Source organism: Nothobranchius furzeri, chromosome 5 (assembly GCF_043380555.1).
Source record: "Nothobranchius furzeri strain GRZ-AD chromosome 5, NfurGRZ-RIMD1, whole genome shotgun sequence".
NCBI lineage: Eukaryota > Metazoa > Chordata > Actinopteri > Cyprinodontiformes > Nothobranchiidae > Nothobranchius > Nothobranchius furzeri.
The window spans coordinates 28,449,984-28,465,540 of record NC_091745.1 but is presented as its reverse complement, the minus strand read 5'-3'; the positions used below and the strand labels follow the sequence as shown (position 1 = coordinate 28,465,540).

The 15,557-nt window shown below is 40.6% G+C and overlaps 2 protein-coding genes and 1 long non-coding RNA gene across 11 annotated transcripts in view; 1 reads left to right on the top strand and 2 right to left on the bottom strand.

Annotated features, from left to right (window-relative positions):
• Positions 1 to 15,557, bottom strand: part of LOC107395335 (germ cell-specific gene 1-like protein) — a 25,362-nt gene extending 9,805 nt beyond the window's left edge. The window contains exons 1-3 of the mRNA XM_054737987.2: positions 14,828 to 15,557; positions 2,823 to 2,870; positions 1,813 to 1,965 (exon numbers count right to left, since the gene is read on the bottom strand). Of these exons, the coding sequence (XP_054593962.1) occupies positions 1,813 to 1,965; positions 2,823 to 2,870; positions 14,828 to 15,131 (505 nt within the window). The 5' untranslated portion in view covers positions 15,132 to 15,557. The remainder of the gene's footprint in view (positions 1 to 1,812; positions 1,966 to 2,822; positions 2,871 to 14,827) is intronic.
• LOC107373092 (G2/M phase-specific E3 ubiquitin-protein ligase-like) lies at positions 3,240 to 7,229 on the top strand. 9 transcript variants are annotated; one of them, XM_070551520.1, is made up of 7 exons: positions 3,240 to 5,055; positions 5,138 to 5,188; positions 5,291 to 5,447; positions 5,509 to 5,612; positions 5,696 to 5,840; positions 6,255 to 6,379; positions 6,704 to 7,229. In XM_070551520.1, the coding sequence occupies exons 2-5, from the start codon at positions 5,181 to 5,183 to the stop codon at positions 5,766 to 5,768; spliced, it is 342 nt and encodes a 113-aa protein (XP_070407621.1). In that variant the 5' UTR covers positions 3,240 to 5,055; positions 5,138 to 5,180; the 3' UTR covers positions 5,769 to 5,840; positions 6,255 to 6,379; positions 6,704 to 7,229. The 9 variants fall into 9 exon arrangements, 5 of the variants coding, with proteins under 5 accessions (XP_070407621.1, XP_070407619.1, XP_070407622.1 ...); XR_011520665.1 differs by having other exon boundaries at positions 3,240 to 4,644; positions 4,730 to 4,771; positions 4,851 to 5,612; XM_070551518.1 differs by having other exon boundaries at positions 5,138 to 5,447.
• LOC139069999 (uncharacterized) lies at positions 7,529 to 13,584 on the bottom strand. Its single transcript, XR_011520667.1, has 3 exons — positions 12,708 to 13,584; positions 11,065 to 11,228; positions 7,529 to 7,771 (listed from the first exon to the last, which is right to left on the bottom strand). It is a non-coding gene; the product is annotated as an uncharacterized lncRNA (long non-coding RNA).

Here is a 15,557-nt window from a genome sequence, read left to right as displayed (position 1 = left end):
GGCGGGGCTTGTGTGATGTCATCATCCGACCATTCACTTTACTTTGTGGGTGGATGACGAATGACCACAGAAATTTTTGTAACTCTATTCCATTCAGTTATGAAGTTATAGCAATTTAAATTTTTTTGGCTAGTAGTCAAACTTCGAGGCCTGGCCCCGCCCCTTCAGCGAATACGAAAACTCAGAATCCTTGTCTCATTTTGTTTGCCCATCCCTTCTGAGCAATTTTACACAACTTTTGAGACGATCGTGCGAAAAATGATCGAGCAATCCAATCAGAAACTGACCCTAAAAACAGCAAAAATGGCTAAAAATTACCATTTCAACCCAAAATGGCCGACTTCCTGTTTGATATTGACAGTGCTTGCAAGAGACTTTTCTGTGCGGACTGTTGAGTACTACAACTGTACCAAATTGCATAACTATACGATAAACTAAGCTTTATGGAGAGGTTGTTTTTTTTTCACTTTCTAGGGGGCGCTGTTCAGCCATTTTCTTTGCGATTTTTTTGCGACCTATAAAATATCAAATTTTTCACCAGGCCTGACAAGTTTGCAAAATATTGTGAGTGTTGGGGTATGTTAAGGTCCCCAAAAAGCTGTTCAAAGCGCGCACGGAATAATAAAGAAAGAATAATCAGAGCAAAAAAAAACAAGAGGCCTTCGCAGCGCTTTCGCTGCTCGGGCCTAATAAACATTTAAAAAAAGGGTTTTTCAGTCAAACACCTCTCAAAGTTACAGCAGTCATCTGCAAGCACCATCACCTATAATTGTGATAAAAAATTCTACTATGAAAATATATTTGTAAAAGTCATATTTTTTCTCTACATGACCTGTATTGGTGTGTGGACAGGAGGTGCAAACGCCGCAGAAAATCAGTAAAAGTCATTTTTTAATGATCAAAATTGGGCGTAACATGTTGAGTGTTCCTTCAAGGAATAAGATGGTAATCGATTCAGCATTTATACATTGAACATACACAACAATGACATATCTTTTCTGTGTAGTAGTGCTCTCGTTGTGTTTCTCACACTTACTTTATAAGTAATATACAAACCGTGGGTGTTCTGCTTTGGATTTAGAACAGATTCCCACGTGTAATGGTTTCAGACAGCAGCTGTTGATGGTAAGATGACTCTTCTTTCAGCCCTCTGCATCATGGTTGTTTATGTTTGATGAAATTAAAGTGAGAAGTGTGATATTCAGACAAGATGAGGTATGTACGCCTGACTGATTCTGGTCATCGCTCAGCCGACCCTCAGCCTCTGCACAACAGTTTTTTTTTTCCAGGGATTAACTCAAAACAACCAGGGGGATGGGAGTCAAGCACTGGGAGGGAGGTCCTCTGGGCAGGCCTTGGCACAGCCCAAAACCAATGCCCCGGTTCCAATCCGATTACTCCACAAACCTGCAAATCCTCTGCTGCAGTGAGTGGGCACAGTGCAGTCAGCTGTTCTGATGTCTGATCGTCAGCATCGTCTCAGTCAGCCTCCGTGACCTCCTGCCCTGCTCCTTCTATTACTCATTTACTGCTCCTCTGGTGGGCAGCCACATGCTCCACTAAAAGACAGTTTGGTGGCATCAGCTGAGCCCTAAAATGTGGACTTCACCCATGAATCCCTTGAAGAATTAAAACTGAATGAAAAACAAAAATATGCACAGCAAAGGAGGACACAAGCGTCAACTAAAAGGTCAATGTTTCACCCCCAATGTTCCCAGTCCAGGTTTTAAAGTGTTCTTGGGGAAACGCATTGCTGCGTGTGTGCTCCTTAGCTGTAAAACATCAGTTTGATGATGTTTTCAGAACTGTTACCTGAGAGAGCTGTACACATGGCAGCAAAGGCACTGAGCTTCAGCTTGTTCATGATGCTGAAACAAGGACATTGCTCCAGAATCATCAGGACGCCACCGCTGAAAAGCAGACTGAGGTACAGGCTCTCAGCAACAACACACAACCACAGAACTCCTGGAAACACACAGGAAACGGAAAAGAGTGTCAGGAAACAGTTCTGCTATGCTCAGATCAGCCCAGACCCGGTCCCCGAGGGTCAGACCCAGACAGGTCTGATCGAGATCTGAAGCACAGTTTGACCATGTTGAGTCTGGACCTCACTAAGGGACCTGATCTCCAAATAACAAATGAACTTTATAAATAATTCCTAATGAACCCTTTTAAAGCTTAACCCTTCAGTGTTATCAGAGGCTTTTCAGTCCACTTTTGTTTTTGTTTTGATGGTTAGTGAGTGACCATGTTTGGTCATGTGTGCATGTTTCAAGCTTCGATTCGCTGCCTAAACCTGAAACTTTAGCTAAAATTTGAACAAAAAAAAAGTTAAAAAAATGTTAAAAAATAAGAATTAAAAAAATTTATTTAAATGTAAGAAAACATAAAAATTTAAAGTTTTACAAAGGTTTTAAAACCAAAGGAAAACCTGTAATCAGTATGTGAAGTGGGTGTAAGTGATCTCAGCAGATGTTCCAGACTCTCAACAGAATCTCTTGATTTGTTACCGTTATGATTTTTTCCAACACAATCACTTATTTTTACTTAATGACCTAAAATGTAGAAAAAAACATTTCAGCTATTATAAAGGATCCACCAGGATAATAACTATCTTATAATATAAGTTATATGGTCAAAAAACATGGTTTAGCTAAATAAATTCAACTGACTCTCTGTGTTTGTCCCTTACAAATATCTTTTGGTTCATTACTGATTCGTTCTAGACAAAATGCAAACTTATTAGAATTGTTTAAAGATCAAATAAACCAACATCTGTGATTTGTAAGACAAAATTAATTCTGTTTCATGGTTTGACTAACCTCTTTGATGTTCAGGAGCAATCTCAGCAAAGTTTCGACAGTCGAACCCTGAGCAATGAAGAGAACAGGAAAATGTCACAATTCAACCCAAAAATAAAGGCATGCTGCATCTTTTTGGATCATTTTCGTCTGAAAAGGTTTTCCGTTTTTGTTACGATGGATGTTTTTGTAAACTCAGGGCTGATGTTTTGTATGGTGTCAGGTTTCCGCCAAAACCCGTGCAAGCGTAGCCAAAACCCGTGCACGCGTATTGTGCACATCGCGCGTGCGAACGGGACTCGCGCGTGGAGGTTAGAACCTCATGAGTGAAAATATACATGGCAAGGAGGTCATTTGTACACTGAGAGGGAGCAAACTGTGTCTGTGAGCGCACAAGGATGTGCACAAGTGACAAACCTGCGTGCGCTCATTGGCCAACGAGCACACGGCAGAGGAAAACATGCGCGCGGCAGCCTCACTGCGCGCTCGGTGCGGCAGCCTCACTGCACGTGTGGCAGCCTTTCTGCGCGCTCGGTTTCCGATTCTGCTCGCTCGGCTGTTGGGAGTTTTGGCACTCTGGAGGCGTGGAAGAATTAAAGTGCCAGAAACTGAGCAGTTGAACTTTCAATTTGAGAGCAGAATTTCATATCAAGAGACCATCTTTTTAATTTCAGAATACTATTTTATATTATTGCTCTCAAAACTTGTAATGCTTGCGCTCAAAATGTCTGCTCTCTTTCAAATTCACTCTGTTCTCCTTCAAATCTTTGTTTTTGCGCTCAGATTTAACCTTCTTACACTGGTATTGTCTTCTCATGTGACAACTTTTTCTCTACACGGATCAAAACTCCTCCCACAAGTCTGTCCCCTGCTCTCACGGATCTTGTCTGCTCTCGCTCAAAACTTAGAAGTACAATCTCCTAGCAACCGCTCAGCCAATAGAAAGACTTGTGGGACTGGGCGGGAACAAACCTCTTTGGGGTGCGCTCGTTTTGCGCTCTGTGGATTTTCCTGTGTGGCTGCCGCATCTGCGCACTAACAGCCTGGCTAATACCCGCTCTGATCTGGAGCGAGAGTTTCACCTGCACCAGCAAAATGGACCAGAACCAACAAGACGCTCAAGTAAGTTATTTTCCAAGGCTACTAGCTGCAGTTTATTCCATAAAATTGTTTTGTTATGCTACTTTTTACGACTCCTCACATTTAATATTGCAACAGGGGCACATAGCTAGGTGGATTAGGGTCCTACATGGAATAAAATGTCCGGTGTTTTATCCAGGAACTGGGGATCGAGTTATGAGGGGCTAGATATGTGTCAGGGAAAGATCCAAAAATGTTTTCTAGTGCCGTATTCCCCAGAGTTGGATAAGTGAATGAAAAAGGATTGTTTTAACCAGCGCAGTAATTCTTATCTGCCAGCAGTCTGTCTGCTTTAGATGAGAATAAACCATGTAACTTAATGGGAGGTAGTAGCATTTTGTGTGCAAAACTGTAAAATTACTAAATTATGATACCAGTTATTCCTGTTGAGCTCAATAATCATGTTGACTGCAAATGAAAAGTAAGAAGTAACACATTTGCAGGAGCCAATTTAGACAGTAGACAAATTTTCACTTAGGGTGGAATATCCCTTTAAATCAAACTTCAAACATGCACGTTAGCAATATACAGAATATTTTAATTACATTTCATGTTAATCATTATTGTTTACTTAACAATGATTGTTGGTCACTGATTTAAAAAAATGTCTTTAATAGGTTTCCTGTCCATTGTGTGATAAGAATTTACTCAGGAGTCTATACAACTGCATGCCAGCTTTTGTGGTGAAGGAGGAAGAGGACAGGTGCATGTTTTTACCCATGCACGTTGTACACAATATGTTATGAGAGTTTAATCTTTTTTTTTTGTTTGTTTCCACATCTGAACAGCATCATACTGGATGTGGATGACTCTTCCAAGCACTTAAGCTGGTTAGAATTTTTACAAACATTTGTGTTAATGTGTAGGTTTTAAAATAAATAATAATAAACACAATGTTGTTGTCAATAGCTTATCAGACATCCTGAAGTTCCTACAAGAAAGAGTTGACAACACTAAAACCTTTAACATAATGTGACAAGGGACGACCTTTACCAGAAAGGTCTGAAACAGCGGGCCAGACAGAAGCAGGCTTCCCCCAAAAACCAGCTAATTGTTTCCTTTATTGGAGAACACGACATTGATGAAGGAGCACTACGCCGAGAGTTCCTAACTGGTATGTATTCCTTGCTAATGTCAACATACCAACTTTGAATATAGTTGAAAATGGCAAACTGTCATTTCTTTTTTCCCAATAGAAATGATGCGAGGCCTTGAGTTGAACTTATTTGAAGGAGTTTCATGCAAAGGCAAAACCCCAAATATAGTATCTCTTACTACCAGGAAAACAGATACAGGTATGTACAGTATGATGCTGCTCTGCAGTGTAACTTGGCTTGTTTTGTGTTCAGGATCTGTGGGGAGATCATTGCCACCAGCTTGGTTCAAGCAGGACCAGCACCGAATTTCTTTTCTACTTGGTCTTACCATTTCTTGCGTCATGGACAAATAACAAATGAAGATGTGCCAGAGGTGACTGATACGGCAATCCAGAACCTGATTCAGGAGGTAAATTAAACAGAATAATTTATTTTCTGTAAATTGTACTAACAAGTGTTTCTGATTGAAGGTCGAACGTGCCGAAGAAGACGCACTGACAGACCTTTCTGATGCCATTGTAGCATGTGGCTACACCGGTCCAATTCACAGCGATCGCAAAAGGGCCATCATTGAGTAGGCTATGTTAATGTAGCATTAAACAAGTCATGCAATTTTTGAAAATTGAGTTATTACAAGTTCATTATTCTTTTTACTAGGGCCATCAGTTTGCATTCGGTGATGAGACTCATACCGATGCTAAGTCAGCTTAGAGAAGGACTGGCCATCTAGGGTTTGGATGAGCTGTTGCCACAACACCACCAGGCACTTCAGCCCCTCTTTCTTCCTGGGAACCTTAAACAGGTAAGTACAAATTCTTTAGGCCTCTGCAAAAAAAATATGTCCATTACAAAAACATATAGGAAATGCAGAGAAGCTGAAGCTGTTTTTGTTCCATCAACAGTTCTAATCGATTCTTATAAAAATACTAAGAATCAAATCGATTCACAAGTACAATAATCTGTTTGTTTAACAATGTTTGCCCCAATTTATTTTTTACAGCTATCATTTTTTTTACAGACAGCAATTTTAAGTTTTCTTTAAGGAAGCTATCAGATGTATTTTTTATTCTAATATCATGGCAATGAAGTTTTACATATTTTTTAGTGGTATACATCTTCATTTTCTTATATTAATTTAGCTCTGCAGGATAAGCAGAAGCAGCCCTAACAGTTTTATCTTTTTAATTCACAGTATTTTTAAAAACGTCTTTTGTAGGTGGATGCAGACTTCGTTGTGGAGGCACTGGCTCCTCAGTACAGTGACAATGGATCAGTAAGACACAAAGGAAGTGGACATGATCAACTTTTTGCAGGACCTCTTGCAAAACCTGGAAGAAGGAGGTAGCCACAGAACCATGCAGGATTATTCCACTTTTACTGCTCATAATGCTTAGCTCTTTTTAAAATTGTTATGTTCAGTGCCTTGGGCTCCTGTAAAGGCAGTGGAAGGTGTTACATAAATAAAAATTGATTGATTGAGAAAATTTTGAAGTGTCAGAGAGACCATTGTGTTTCACTCAATCCCCCATCAAATAAAAAAAATTTAAAAATAAATTATAAATATATTTGTTTTGAAACTGATTTAGCCATTACACCTTAATTACAGAGAGGTAATCAGTACCTCAATCATGTTAGTGACACACTGATTTTTTTTTCACCCTTCAGGAACAGATGACCAAGATGGGAGCCCATCAGATGGCTGTGGAGCAAAGCAGTTGTCAGTGCAAGGATTTTTTTCAGTGGGTTTCAGGCCAGGCACATTTGCCACTAACAGACACAGAAAGAGAATTTTACAAGATAACTAAATGTTGATCACGACAGTACCACCCGGTATGGACCACACTTAATCACCTTACCTACATGGCACGTTACTACATACACTGACTTTGAAAGTCAGCTTACTCAGGCAGTCTGTGATAGATTTGATTTTAGCAGACATTAAGTGAAAACAAGATGGCCACTGTTCTGGGTTCAGGTTACTGTATAATGGTTCAAATTTAACTTTGAATCCAAAAAGACAAATGGTTTTGTTAAATAATGTAATGTTTTGGAGCTAGAAAGCGACATTGTTACATGAATCCATAAAGTTAGGCTTATTGCCATTTCAAATACATGTTATGTATTTCTTTTGTAACATTAATAAAAGCACTGGAACTGATCTCTTGATTTTTTATTTCAAGTACACATTAATCTGACAAGGCAGCATTAACATATTCTCTGCACAATAGATAAAAGTTCCTTAGTGTTTGAACGCTCCCAATTTTGTGCCAGTAGCAACTGCAGTTCAGCATCTTAGGTGTGTTCTTGCTGTGTCTTTCTAAATCCATGCTTTCGTTCTTTTTTAAACACAGAAACAGTTTTGTTTACCTGTTAGTAGCTACAGTTTCGCCGACGGCTGCCGGCTTCTTCAGGCTGACGCTGTTGGTGGCGCGTCACTTCCTTCTCCGTTTATCTGCGGGCAGCAGAGACAACTGCCCGCAGATAAACGGAGAAGGAAGTGACGCGCCACCAACAGCGTCAGCCTGAAGAAGCCGGCAGCCGTCGGCGAAACTGTAGCTACTAACAGGTAAACAAAACTGTTTCTGTGTTTAAAAAAGAACGAAAGCATGGATGCAGTTCAGCATGCTGCTCTTCAGTGAGGGGACTGTCGAACTCCGGGACCACAGCAGCACCGTCCACATCTGGGCTGTACTCTGCAGCAACATCCCAGTCGATGTCTGGCTCTTGGAAATCCTGACATTACAACAAGAGAACAATGATGATGTTTCTATATTGAGCTGCAATTTGTCAACAAATAAGCAAAATTTCCTAAATTTTAATAGAAACCAAATTATCACATTGTTGTGCAGGATTACTATATGTCAAAATTAGATTAAAAAAATTTACAAATAGCAGGGACAAGAATAACAAAAATTCAAAATGGTTTTGATTTAGAACTTTTACTATTTTGCAGGGGTGTAATTGTCATTTACTTGCATCACCGTAATTAAGTACAGTTTGCAATTTAAAATGTTTAACCTTTAGTAGGTTTTAGGGCTGGTTGATGAATAAAAGCATATTAATTTAAAAAAATCTAATCGATCGATAGATAATTATTTCAAAATTTTAAAACCGTAGAAGAGAATATATATTGAATTGCATCCCTGGCCATTTTATGCTATTTCTTTAAGCGACAGTCTGTAGTTTTCTGCCACTAGGGGGCAGTACGTACCTAAATCATAACAAACAAGCTACATTTTTGTGTTCCGTGATGAGCCTACCAATGAATAGCCGTAAAGGCCACCAAAAAAAGCACTGGGAGTGTTGCAGCACAATTTTTTTACGGGCTAACTACCTTGTCAGATCGTTCAACCTCCTGCAAAATGACAACAGGCACATCGGACTCCCTTTCATCAGTCAGCAGTAGAGAAATGCCATATTTCACATTCAGTATCTTTTAAAGCGGCGTTCAGTATGTTCATAGAGCTCCTCATTTAGCTTCATGTTTGTGTTTCAATCTTTATTGAAATAATTTTTTTAACTTCCTGTAGAAAGCAAGGAGATCGTGACGTAACAGTTTTTTTTATTTTTATATAACTTTATTAACAAACAAAGCTTACAGGCAGATGTAACTGCTGGTTGTTGGAACTGTGAGCTGCACAAAAACAGGCATAGTTGCTCCAATGACTGGATTCAAATTGGGTTTTGGAGTTAGAAACCTACTCAATATGGCGGTGAAGCAGTTACTCTCCAGCAGCCAATGATGTCTATGGTACGGCTTATGTACAGAGAAACATGCTGTCTAAAGCCTGGTTCATGCTTCTCCGTCAGCTCCGCAAGGGACAGACACGCACGGATTGACGGAAGTGTTTTGCTCTCATACTTCTCCGTCTCCTGGAGAGTGTTGCAAAGCAATTCCTCGGCAGGACAACAGAGGGCGTAGCGCTGTTCTGTGGTATCCTGTCATGTATTGGTCCAAGATAATGTGTTTATATTGTATTTTTTGTGTATATAAGAGACTTTTAACACGGACATATTTGTCTCTCATTCTCCTCCACCTCTTCATGCGCTCGCCACCTCTAAACCCACGTTTCCTGTCATTTCCGTCCACAAATAAAACGCTTGCTGCGCATCTTCTCTCTCCTCCAGTCACGGGGGAACTAAAAGTTCATGTTTTTAGAGTTTTTTCGCAAGGTATTCTTCAAGCTGCTCCGTGTCTGCTGCTTGTTATCCTCGGCTCTCTTTATGTTTTTGAGGGTGCAATGGCGGCGCTGTAAACAACAGCGGCATCCTGACCAATCACAAGCTTGCGTTGTCTGTCTCGACTGACGGCTGTTTAGAAAAGAGAGCTTTACTCCGTCCGTCCTTGCGGAGCTCTCCGGCAGGCACGCAAGGACGTTGCGTGTCTCCGCACTGACGCAGACGGAGAAGCATGAATCAGGCTTAAGGCTACGTTCACACGGCAGGTCTTAAAAATCCATTCAGAATTTTTGAGTAAATTTAATGTTTTGTGTGGTTGTTCACATTATAACTGAAATACAACAGCAAACACTCTCCTGCGTTAACGTTAAAAATACAGAAGAGAACAAGAACTCACACACTAGGAGCTCTGTGGAGTCTGAACTGAGAGGTGGAGCTGTGATCCCAAGAGCTTCACTGACAGACTTCATCCACAATTCCAGGATCACACCTGTCAAGTCTCCTGTTTTGAGCTGGAAACTATTTTTAAAACTAAACTATTTTACTCCTTATTCTCACAGTCGTCCCATGTTAGTATTTTCCCTCACTTAAGCCGCTTTCACATCTGGGTCGGCATGGATGCGTTCGGAACCAAATGTTTTGTTCGCATATGGCTCACATGTGTGTATTTCGTTCTAAGGAGACTTTTTTTTCCAGACTACTTCCCTCGGAGGTCCGGCTGGTGCCGAGCAGACACTATGGACTGATTGGCAGCTGAAACTCACACCTACCGCCTCCTATTGGGGAGTTGGATCAAACACCGGGGGGTTTCCGCATATGCGATTACTTTTCATCCTGGTTGCTGTTTAGCCCACATGAAGCACTGAGCTGCTGTCACCCGCTCCGCAGCAGAGGAGGACAGCAGTGTGTGTGTGTGTAGCAGCGGTTATAAGGACACGTCTGCAGCGGAGGACACTACAGCGCTGAAGTAGGAAGGATTAGAGGAGAGCAGATTATTAGAGAAGCGCAGTGTGTGTTGGTGCAGCGGTTTGATGAGGAATTATTGTTTAGCATAGGCGGACACCACAGACTTCTTCCGCGCGTCTTTACCGTCGCCCACATGCTCGGGGATTTCCGCATTCCTGAGAAGTCCTGGGAATCACATGTGAACAAGAAACCACCCGTTCTATTCCGAACTCACGTGGCTGAGCCCCGACCATAGCAAAGCATCAAAAAACGGAACCAGAAAAACTTTTAGCGCTGAACTCACCTTCAAAATTAAATGTTAACCCTAACGTTTACAGTTGAAGCCATTACAACATGTTTGAGGTAATTTGGCCACTCCGGCTCTCTGTAGTGGTTTCCCAATTACACGAGGGAGGGAGGGGTAAACAGAACTCCGTTGGTAACCACGGTGAACAGGCTTGATGAAACATGAACGAATATCCCCAAATAATTAAAAACCATGAAGCCAAATGCAAAGTTTAGGGCAGAACATTGACCCAGAGGTTTTCTGATTGAGCAGATTTGTGAGAATACATGAAATGACCGCTTACAGACGGAGCAAGCTAGTTGCTAGCTTATGTGGCTTGACTAGTTATATCAATACAAAGTCATCTTGTTTCTCGTTTAAAATTATATTTATAATTTTAAAATATCTATATATTGCCCAGCCCTAGCTGTAGCCTATACTACACTGCTTACATTATTTCAGAATTTAATTTCACTATGTAAAAAAAAAAATACAGTCAATTGCAGAAAGCCTCTTTCTAAGATGAATAATAAAGCATCATTGGAATAATTTAATTTCAAACCACTGAATAGACCAATGCAGATGTCAAATATTTACATTTCTACACTTAACTTACCTTGACATTTCTTGATGAACTGTAGACCGAGGGATAGTCTGTTAAGGTGTTGTCGCTGGTGTTGTGCGCTGTGGCACAGTTGGTGTTTGTTGCGGGCCCTCTGCTTGTAGATGAGCATTCAGTAAATCTATAAGGTTTCTCGTAACTTCTCGGATGGAACCAGTCTAAAGAAATACAACAAAAAACACAGAAAAAGTTGTATTTGGTTATACAGCAAATGGAAAACACCTACAAATTGAAAAAAATTGTAATTGGCTTGCACATTTATTGAAATTTATCAAGTCCAAGGCCTACAAAGCACTTTACACAACAGCCACACCCTTTTCACATGCTTACAGTGGTGATAAGCCAGATAGTAGCTACAGCTGCCCTGGGGCACACTGACAGAGGCGGGCCTGCTGAACACTGGCACCACCGGTCCCTCCGACCACCAACAGCAGGCAAAGTTGGTTAAGTGTCTTGCCCAAGGACACAACAGCAGCACTCTCTGGTTGGAGCTGGGATGGAACCTGCTGTTTATCTGGCCCTGACCCACGCCTGTTCCCTGACCATGCACCAACCTGCTTCCCTGGATTACCATGAGAATTTCAGGACTAAACTTTTAATAAAGCTTTTACACATTTTCTTATTTTCTGGTGTCATTACAGGTCCTCCACCTCAGCCATTACATTCATTTTCCTCTACATCTTCTGTGGTTTAACATGCAACAGTGAATTGTGCTGCATCATGGTACCACAGACTGTGTAATACAACATTTCGCGCATTTCACAGAAAACAAATGTTAGTTCGCTTACACCAGAAATACAACCTTACTCATTGCTGAGACTTAGAAACAGAAACTGTTTTTGTTTTGTTACTGCTTATGTAACCCCAGACTCAGTATTAGTAAGTTAGGCTCATTATGTTTAAAGACCAGCGGCTAGGTTTGACAGGATTACAAAAAGAAATAATGCAAGTGCAAAATGAAATGGAAGGAGGCAGGAATTGAGCAAAAATAGAAATTGTTATTTTGTTGGGGAAATTACTACTGGATTACACTCACTTAACATAGCATTAATATTTTCAGAAACATACCAACAGATTGAAAGCTAGCTGACGCGCCAGTCAGGGCAGGTGTTGTGTCAAAATGTGTTTCCCTATCAAAAACGGTTTTCTCCTACGGCTTTGGTCAAAATTTTCCATCGTTCAATTATAACGAGTTCCACTTTTTAATAACATTCTCTTACTTTGATGACCCATCTTGTTCATTACAGCGCGAGAAAAACATTGGGATATATTTATGTCGATGGATGAAACACATTTTGATAGTTAGCAGTTAGATGAGGAAACAATGTTCATGGAGTAAACGCTAACGAATAACTACTGTAATGTCCAAAGAGCTAACTATTAAAAACAAAGGTGGGAATACTAAACACAAAACATCTACACTAGGTCCAGAGCTAGCATTGGGGACGAGTGATATGTTAGGGTAAAACTCAAATCTGGTGAGGCCATTTTAGTAAAGTTGTAGCTATAGTGAATAACCTAATCCACCTAGCTATGTGCCCCTGTTGCAATATTAAATGCGAGGAGTCGTAAAAAGTAGCATAACAAAACAATTTTATGGAATAAACTGCAGCTAGTAGCCTTGAAAAATAACTTACTTGAGCGTCTTGTTGGTTCTGGTCCATTTTGCTGGTGCAGGTGAAACTTCCGCTCCAGATCAGAGCGGGTATTAGCCAGGCTGTTAGTGCGCAGATGCGGCAGCCACACAGGAAAATCAACAGAGCGCAAAACGAGCGCACCCCAAAGAGGTTTGTTCCCGCCCAGTCCCACAAGTCTTTCTATTGGCTGAGCGGTTGCTTGGAGATTGTACTTCTAAGTTTTGAGCGAGAGCAGACAAGATCCGTGAGAGCAGGGGACAGACTTGTGGGAGGAGTTTTGATCCGTGCAGAGAAAAAGTTGTCACATGAGAAGACAATACCAGTGTAAGAAGGTTAAATCTGAGCGCAAAAACAAAGATTTGAAGGAGAACAGAGTGAATTTGAAAGAGAGCAGACATTTTGAGCGCAAGCATTTCAAGTTTTGAGAGCAATAATATAAAATCGTATTCTGAAATTAAAATGATGGTCTCTTGATATGAAATTCTGCTCTCAAATTGAAAGTTCAACTGCTCAGTTTCTGGCACTTTAATTCTTCCACGCCTCCAGAGTGCCAAAACTCCCAACAGCCGAGCGAGCAGAATCAGAAACCGAGCGCGCAGAAAGGCTGCCACACGCGCAGTGAGGCTGCCGCGCGCATGTTTTCCTCTGCCGTGTGCTCGTTGGCCAACGAGCGCACGCAGGTTTGTCACTTGTGCACATCCTTGTGCGCTCACAGACACAGTTTGCTCCCTCTCAGTGTACAAATGACCTCCTCGCCATGTATATTTTCACTCATGAGGTTCTAACCTCCACGCGCGAGTCCCGTTCGCACGCGCGATGTGCACAATACGCGTGCACGGGTTTTGGCTACGCTTGCACGGGTTTTGGCGGAAACCTGACACCATATTTGGTTTCCATCAATAAAATTTAAATCCTGTTGCTGGATTAAGTGAAAAATATAGCTTTTAAAATGACTTATTTCAAACATGGTAAAAAATAATTGTTTAAAAATAAAAATAAATAAATTAAAAAATACTTCATTTGAAGAAAACTGGGTTTTAGAAAATTTACATTGAAGATTTTTAGGTGTTAAAATCTTGCCGTGATCATATGTTTGTACTCATATACTGTACCCCCCCCCCCCAAGTATGTTTGTTTTACACTGAGTAGGAGATGCTCTGTATCTCACTTTACACCTGTATAGTGACAATAAAGGCATTCTATTCTATTCTATTCTATTCTATTCTATTCTATTCTATTCTATTCTATTCTATTCTATATGTTCATTAAAAATAATGATTGAATATTGATTTGTTTTAATCTTTTGAGAAGATAACACTTAATAATATAAAACACGTCATAAAATGAAGTCTTTTATTAAAACTAAGGGTGAATTTTACACCCAGGTTACATCAAAACTTAGTCAATTTTTTCTTATTAATGCATGAAGTGAATAAATTAAACAAATATAAAAATATTCATATACAAGTTAAACATTTTCCTTATATAATAATAATAATAATAATAATAATAATAATAATAATGGATTTCATTTGAATATTATCATTAGCTTAAGATTATTATTTTCTTGTCTTTTTATGAGAAATGTATCATTTTACCTCAAATAAACCTTTTCTCTGTGCCTGTAAACTGCAGCATAGCTGCCTGAATAATTTAAATGTCGACATATCATTTTTATGCTTGGTTTGATGAGATTTGGCTATTAGTAAAGGACTTAAGGTTACATGTTGGACTTCGTTCTGACAACCTGCTGCTGCTTTTTTTCAGCTCTAATCCTGAATTTATTTCCACATCTGTGCATTTTTCTGTATCTGTCTGCCCTTTTGTCCATGTGACCAGTGACCTCCTCCTCCTGCAAGATCAGCAACGATCATACACCTTAAAAAAAAAGAAAGGACACAAAACTGCATACAAATTTTCTAAAATAATGCAAAATAAAATGCACATAATCTTATGTCATCACAACTAGTTTATTATTAACTATTTGTTTTGCAGCACTTTCGTCTGGTTTAGGTAAAAAGATCCAGCAGCAGTGATTGAATTTCTGTGTATTTTGTTGCTGTATCCATCAGGACATCCTGCAGCTGCAGCTGTGACTCTGAGTCTCGCCTCCATCTTACCGTTCATGTCAACCGCTTCCTCGCAGGAGAAAAATATCCCTGTGTGGAACTTCCTCAGGATAAACTTCTCCTCTCCCGTCTCGAAGATGTACTGCACCTGCCGGCTGTCGTTGAGGTTGGAGCTGTTGAAGCGGATGCAATACCACTGCTTCTCCTTCACAGGCGGTCCGGTGCAGAAGGGTTTGGCCACCTTCCTGGTCCCCTCACACCAGTAGCTGGTGGTCACTGCTGAAACGGCGAAAGCCAAAGCCACAAAGTTGAGGGTGATTGCCAGAGAAGCCCGCCGGCCGCGCTCCAGCCTCATGGTCTAGGCCAGACCAGGCCAGTGGGGATGAAACGAAAAGGCGACTAATCCTGCCCTTCAGTATGTAGACACTGTGTTTTGCCTCCCAGCAGATATGTCAAATCGTCATAATCTTGTTGCGTTTGGGTCTCTTTGGGTGAGAAATGGGAGCATCCTTCTTCTAGCTCTTCATTCCAACTTGTTTAAAGCATTTCTTTTCTAAACCTCCCCAAAACAGTTAATCCATCCTTGTTTCAGTTGAACTCCTCCACTCTTGACTTCATATTCTTCATCCCAGTCGTCTCTCAGGTCATTTCATATCACTTCACATGTTAGAAATGAAAAAATTCTGGTCCAGACTTCTGCTGAGCATTCCCTGAGCTCCGATTTAATCCAGACCAGGCTCCCGCTGCTCACAAACACCCAGCATCAGCCTGAGGCAGGAGA

What these genes read in the sequence shown, in the direction of transcription:
- LOC107373092 (XM_070551518.1), top strand. Translation starts at nt 5,181, where the DNA reads ATGCAAAGGCAAAACCCCAAATATAGTATCTCTTACTACCAGGAAAAC. An exon ending in TCCAGAACCTGATTCAGGAG is followed by an intron (nt 5,448 to 5,508) that starts GTAAATTAAACA and finishes TTCTGATTGAAG; the next exon opens with GTCGAACGTGCCGAAGAAGA. An exon ending in CGCAAAAGGGCCATCATTGA is followed by an intron (nt 5,613 to 5,695) that starts GTAGGCTATGTT and finishes TCTTTTTACTAG; the next exon opens with GGCCATCAGTTTGCATTCGG.